The sequence below is a fragment of the Manacus candei genome, unplaced genomic scaffold (genome assembly GCF_025592945.1).
Source record: "Manacus candei isolate 608988 ecotype Guabito, Panama unplaced genomic scaffold, ASM2559294v1 h1tg000050l, whole genome shotgun sequence".
In the NCBI taxonomy this organism is placed as follows: domain Eukaryota; kingdom Metazoa; phylum Chordata; class Aves; order Passeriformes; family Pipridae; genus Manacus; species Manacus candei.
Genome location: NW_026138098.1, coordinates 13,345,774 through 13,351,773, shown reverse-complemented (window position 1 = coordinate 13,351,773; position 6,000 = coordinate 13,345,774). Strand labels below are relative to the sequence as shown.

Genomic DNA, 6,000 nt, shown 5'->3' with positions numbered 1-6,000 from the left:
GCTGTACACAGGGCTCTGTGTCCTCAAGGCTCCAGTAGCACCTTCCTGCATTGCCAGGCTCCACAGCCCAGTGGACCCCAGGACCAGTCTCCTGGAGGTGAGCACCCTTGTGCAGGGCTGGGGTGGGCTGGTGGCTCTGCACCTACAGAAGTGCCTTATCCATGTTCACCACAGGTGCCAGGCAGGGCTTCAGGCCTGAGGTTGGCATAGCTGCTGGTCAGGGACTGGCACGGGGCTTTGCACCCTCCATTGTGGTTGGGCATACCCCAGTTCTGGGTCTGTGCTTCAGCTGCAGCAGCCTTTGTCCTGCTGAGTGAGGAGGTGGTGTAAAGCAAGAGGAGCTGGGATCAGGTCTGGTGACTGACCTTGTCAGAAGTACTGGCTGGCAGTGGCCAGCACACAATGTCTGCAGGGCTGTGGCTGAGGGCAGTGAGCCCTGGGCTCCTGTCCCTGGTAGTTTGCTCCGTGCAGCCCCTGTGAGCCCCCTCGGCCTCTGCGGAGCAGGGAGGGTGGGCATGTGGGGGTGGGGAAAGGGAGAAATCTGGTCAGTGAGAGCTCAGAGCAGGGGGTGAGGCCTGTCCCCTTGCATGCTCACCTTGCTTCCACCAGGTTTTTGCTGCAGGAGAGATCACCACTAGTGGGTAAAAGCACGCCTGTTGCTTGGGGTGGGGAACAGGTTGCGGGGAGAGTGGTGGGACAGAGAGGATGGCCCAAGGCTGGGCACTGAGCAGCGCCTGAGTGTCCATCAGGCTCTGCCCGATATTTTCCCACCATGAAGTGAGGGTCAAATACTTTCCATTGCTCCAGCCCTGAAGACTCTTCTCCCCATCTCAGTCAGAAATAGCCCTGGGCTGGGAGTGAGCTATTTGTGGTGACTGGTTTGGAAGGAGGAATGCACGGAACCCCCCAGACCTCCCTTCCTGCAGCCACACACCCTCCCCAGCTGCTGAGCTAAAGCTTAAAAAATTCAAGTGGCTATACTTGGAGAAACAAAGTTTAAACATAGCAGAGCCCAGCATGGCCTTTGGTGAAAGGGCTCGGGAACAGCTCCCTCAGACCCTCCCTTCCCGCAGCCAACCTTACTGTGGGTACCTGTTAGCAGCTCTCCAGATCCCAAAATCAAAGTGTCAGGGACTCAGTGCTGGGTTTGGGGTTTTCAGCAATCCCTGAAGAGTCAGTTGTTGGTTGTTGGCCATCAGCTGCTGCCATTTAGGGTTACTTTTCTGTTTGGCACTTTAGGCCCTGGTACTGAATATCCTTGTGTGGTGGTGCAGATGGAGAACCTCCTCAGGTGTGGTTGAGTTGACACAAGGAGTTTTTTTATAGTTGAGGGTTGAGCACAGCAGTGCCCAGAGCTGTCCTGGGTACAGCCTTTGGCCAGGCTGGCCATTGCCTGGATATTTCTGTCTGTTTAACCAGTTTTGCAGCTCTGGTGGAGCATGGGCCATGCTGTGCCCTCGTGCCACCCTGCACACAGATCATGTATGTGGGGGTTGGCCCTTTGTGATGCCTGTGGGAAACAGTCCTCAAAGGACACAGTGTTGGAGGTAGTGGCAGGGTGGGGATGTTGCCCTTTCTGCCATGGAAAAGCTCCTCCTCACTCTCTGTAGTCAAGCCAGAATGTTTCTCTGCCCTCCCCATGCCTCCCTGGCTGATACAGACGGTGATAACAAAAGCCTTGTGCCCCACCACTGCTTCCTGGGGCTATCTGTGGACCAGGCATGCCCTTATAGCCAGATCCACAGCCACTGCTTGTCAGTGCTTCACACAACCAATTCCCAGAGATGCTTTCCATCTTCCCCAGTCACCCATCCTGCTGGGATCCCCAGAGACTAGCCCCATCTTTCACCAACTCCAGCACAGTCCTTATCATCTCAGCAACACGCCACAAAGCATCAGGCATTTCTTAGAAACATCATCATTTATTGACTTGAACAACTGCCACTACAGCAGCAGTTTCCTGCTCAGATGTTGGTGGTGTGGTTTTTCTTTGTTTTATTTTCTCCTAAGGTACTTTAAAATGAAAAAAGAAATTAAATGAGTTTATGGTACTGAAACAACAGTCGAATTCGTTACAAGAGGGCCCTTGTTGTAATCCCTTTGCAGCGAACGGCACAGGCTGGAGTAAAGGAGGCTGCACCCATCACACAGAGGAAAACCACAGGGCACTGCTGCCCAGCTGTGTACTGGCCCTGTGCCTTCCCTGGGCTGCTTTTCGGGCTCAGGTACAAGGACTGCTCACCCATCCCTGGGGACACGCCCAGTCCCCACACAGAAGCCTGCAGCCATCACCCTCCTTGGCCAGGGACACAGCCTTGCCCACAGCAATCTGGCATGAGGCTCTGCTTGCTCCACAGCAGGCCAAAGCCAAGGGCAGCTGCCAGCGGGACCGGAGTCTCCTGGCTCTCACTGTGGGGCCGGCCCCATGGCATGTGCTGTTTCCTAGTTTAGGGCAGGCCCATGTGGCCTGCAGCACCCTGGCACAACAGGCTCTTTCACGCCAAATGGTCGCTGGGTTTGTCTTTGGGATGCTTCACTTAAAGCTGAGAGGACAGAAAGGTCAGGAGGCAGAAGGAACACAAAGTGAGTAATGTAATGCTAAAGCAGCAGCCTCAAGGTCCTGGGTTAATATTTACTGCTGAAACTGGAGGAGTTGAGAACACAGTGTGCGGCTCAGCTGTTTGAGAAATGCACTGGAAATCATGCATCACATGCTGATGGTGAAAGAGAGCTTGGAAACACTGGGAGAGGGTGACAAGCGTCTGTCTACAAGCTGAAATGTGTACAGTGGTGGATACACTAGAGCTGGAATCCCACTGCCATCCCTGATGGCCGGATGAGTCGAACCACTTACACAGAGAAACTCACACAAAGCAGAAGCTAAACTGAATGCTGGAAGGCACAGCAACATCCTGGCTAACATGGGGAGGGGGGAGTATGTAACTCAAGAACAAAGGGTTAAGGGCAGCAACCCAATGGGCAGCAGGATTTGGATAATTTTGTCTCCTGCAGGGCCCAGCACATCCCTTCTTTCTCCACAGAGAATGCAACAAATGGCAAAAACCGTTCACAGGACACTGTTCAAATGAAAATCAAATGAAACACATCATGGAAAAGGGAGAAACATGCAGCATCCCTAAATGTAATGGGAGTAGCATGACAGCATGGGCTGGCAGTCCAATCTGAATGCACCACCCAGGCAGAATCCATCAGCTTTCTGAACCGTCTGCAAAACCGAAAACAAGGGTCTCCTCCTAATTAGTGTTAATTTGTTAAAAGTTTCCAAATACTTTCAAAATGTGCCTTTGCAAGAATCACACCCCCAACCCATCACCCCAAGGGCCCCAACAACGGAATCCATTCCTGATCACTGCTAGAGTCATGGTTTATCTTTACTTTGCCTTTTCCATCTTATTCCTCTTCCTCTTCCTCCTCTTCTTCCTCCTCTTCCTCTTCCTCATCATCATCTTCATCGTGGCAATGTGTGATTTCCTGAGGTGCCTGGGGGAAGAGGTTGGGCGGTTTGATCTCACTGATGGAACGGGTCAGTTGGTGCCGCTTGTAGTCAGAATCTTTAAAATCCACTGAGGTGCGATTGCGTGTGGCCATCGGCGACTCCTTCTCGTTGATGTCGACGTGCGTGTGCTCTACTGTGGACTCATGTGGCATCTGCACATGTAACAGAGAGAGGAGATGGCAAGGGGTGTCCCAGTCCTAGGGCCCCTCCCTGAGACACGTGGAGAGCAAACTCCAGAATGTGATGGTGTATCAAATGCCACCCAGCCCTCCAAGGTGCTGTTGTGTCTTGTGGAAGTGTTAACAAACACAAGCACAGGCACCTTTGGGGGCCTTGCCCACCTCCCTGGGATCTGCAACTCACCAGGACGTGGGCGGCTCTGAAGAGGTAGCTGAAGGGGTAGTAGAGGAGGTTGATGAAGGAGGCTGCATAGAGGTCAGCGTAGCGCATCACCTGGCTGGCAAACAGGGTCTGCCGAGAGCCGCTGCGGAAGAGGCTTCCCATCATCCCATAGCACATATCCATGTCGTGGGTCACTTTCTACAAGGAAAGGGCAGGTTAGATCCTGGGGCAAGCAGGCAACACCTTGGAGCCATGATGGAGCACCCTGAGGGCTGGGGGCTACGTGAGACCTGCAAGGATCTCCAGCAAGGCTTTCTGTGCTCGTATCCCATGACATCAGAGCACAGCCAAGCCCCAGCTAACAGAAGGGAAGGTGGCAGCGGGCTCAGGGTCAGCACTCGCCCCGGGCTGGCACCCCAGGGCTGGCTGAACCAGAGGCTACAGCCCCTCCAAGCCTGTGTGTGCCAGTGCCACGTGCTGCAACAGTGAGCACCGTCAGTCAGTGCTGCTGTGGGCAGGAGGAAAGGGACCCTATTCCAGACCAGGCTGCCTTTCAGGAGTGCCAGTGACACCAGTGAGCTAAGACAGAGTGGCTTTGCCAAGCCTGCTGTGCCCACCCAAAGGCAGAGCAAAGCAATTCAGGGCTGAGCAGCGGGGTTGGGTTGTCAAGCCCTTTGGGATCCAGAAGGATGAAAAGGGGATTTGATGATTGGTACCTTAATGCGTCTCTGGATGGAGCTGATGTCAGGGCGTTCATTGCTGCTACTGTCCAGATGCCTAGTTACAGGCGAGAAGGTAAATACATGGTGTGAAAAGTCTTTCAGAACCAGATGCTGTGAGATGGGGCTTGGGGGAAGGAGACTGGTCTGGAGGGGAAGGTTGGTCTTGTGGGCAGAGCCCAGGCCTGAGTCAAGGCTCCAGAAGCAGTGCCGCTAACACAACCCCACAGTTTTGTCAGTGCCACTCTTTAGGTGGGAGAGGCAGCAGGAAAGTTGTCACTGTTTGAACACTCACTTGTATAGCTCGGCCAAGAAAATGTCCAGACTCTGCAGCTCTTCAAAAAGGGCTGGAAAAATCCAGAAAAGAAAGGGGGAAATGGTAAGTTAAAACTGTTGAAATTAAAAGGGCTGAAAGCAAAGCCACCACCCTGCCTGCTTCCCTCACATGGGGGGGGAGGGACACTGGAGCAGGGAACATGGCACCTCATGGCCACGGGGCAGAGAGAGGGGTCAATCACGCTCTGTGCCACTGGCAGAATTTTGGTCTTGGTTTCTGGTTGGCCCTTTTGGTTTTGAGACTGAACCTTTGCAGCTCTCACCAAAACCTTCCAACCAGCCATGGGGCAACTTGCATAACCCTCAGCCCTATTTAGCACACCAAAGGGCAAACCTGGGAGAACAGCAGTAGCCCTGGTGGATGGGAAACACACGGCACTTTGGCAGCAGAGCAGCAGAGGGAGTGGGAGGAACGAGGAGGAAGCGGCTGGTGAGCAGGGACTCCCTGCAGATGGGAGAGCAGTCATGGCTCAGGAATTACAGGGAGAATAACCCAGATGTCTTGTCAGATACTTTTTACCAGAGAAGCCATGGCTCCATATGGGTAGAGGGGGAGGAGTTTTTGGGATAAGGTTAGGGATGAGGAACAACTCAATCCCACCCAGCTGCAGCTTCTTCTGTGACCAAGGCAGCACTTGGCTGATCACACATGAAGGGCCTGTGACCCTGAGACCAGCCCATGGAAAGCTGCCCCAGCTCCTGCCACCAGCACCCAGACTAAGGAAAAAGGGACAAAAGGAGAAGTAGCAAACCAGGGTGATCTCTACCCTGGCACCCCTAAGCCCTGGTGCTCTCAGGGGTGCAGCACCAGGCAAGCAAGAGCAAAGCCTGGCCTGGGTGTGCCTGACTGCTGACCGCTTTTGTCTGTCCAGACGTGCAGCTCCTGTGCCAGCTCAGGGATCACCAGGAAGGTCCTCCAGCCCTGGCGCTTCTTGGATTTGAGGATGTCTCCAAAGATATGGTCTCCAATGTACAAGATATCCTTCCCTTTGGCCCCCAGCAGGTCACAGACTGTGTCTGAAGAGCCTGAAGAGAAGAATAGCATGGCTCAGAACAGGGAGCCAAAAGGAAATGTATGGCTCATTG

At 53.8% G+C, this 6,000-nt stretch overlaps 1 protein-coding gene across 5 annotated transcripts in view; it reads right to left on the bottom strand.

The window, feature by feature from the left end:
- Positions 1–1,902: 1,902 nt before the first annotated feature.
- Positions 1,903–6,000, bottom strand: part of NT5C2 (5'-nucleotidase, cytosolic II) — a 60,449-nt gene continuing 56,351 nt past the window's right edge. For all 5 annotated transcript variants that reach the window (XM_051800481.1, XM_051800485.1, XM_051800482.1 and 2 more), the window contains 5 exons: positions 5,770–5,940; positions 4,874–4,925; positions 4,576–4,636; positions 3,881–4,057; positions 1,903–3,669 (listed from right to left, as the gene is read on the bottom strand). In XM_051800481.1, coding sequence (XP_051656441.1) covers positions 3,412–3,669; positions 3,881–4,057; positions 4,576–4,636; positions 4,874–4,925; positions 5,770–5,940 — 719 coding nt within the window. In that variant the 3' untranslated portion in view covers positions 1,903–3,411. The remainder of the gene's footprint in view (positions 3,670–3,880; positions 4,058–4,575; positions 4,637–4,873; positions 4,926–5,769; positions 5,941–6,000) is intronic.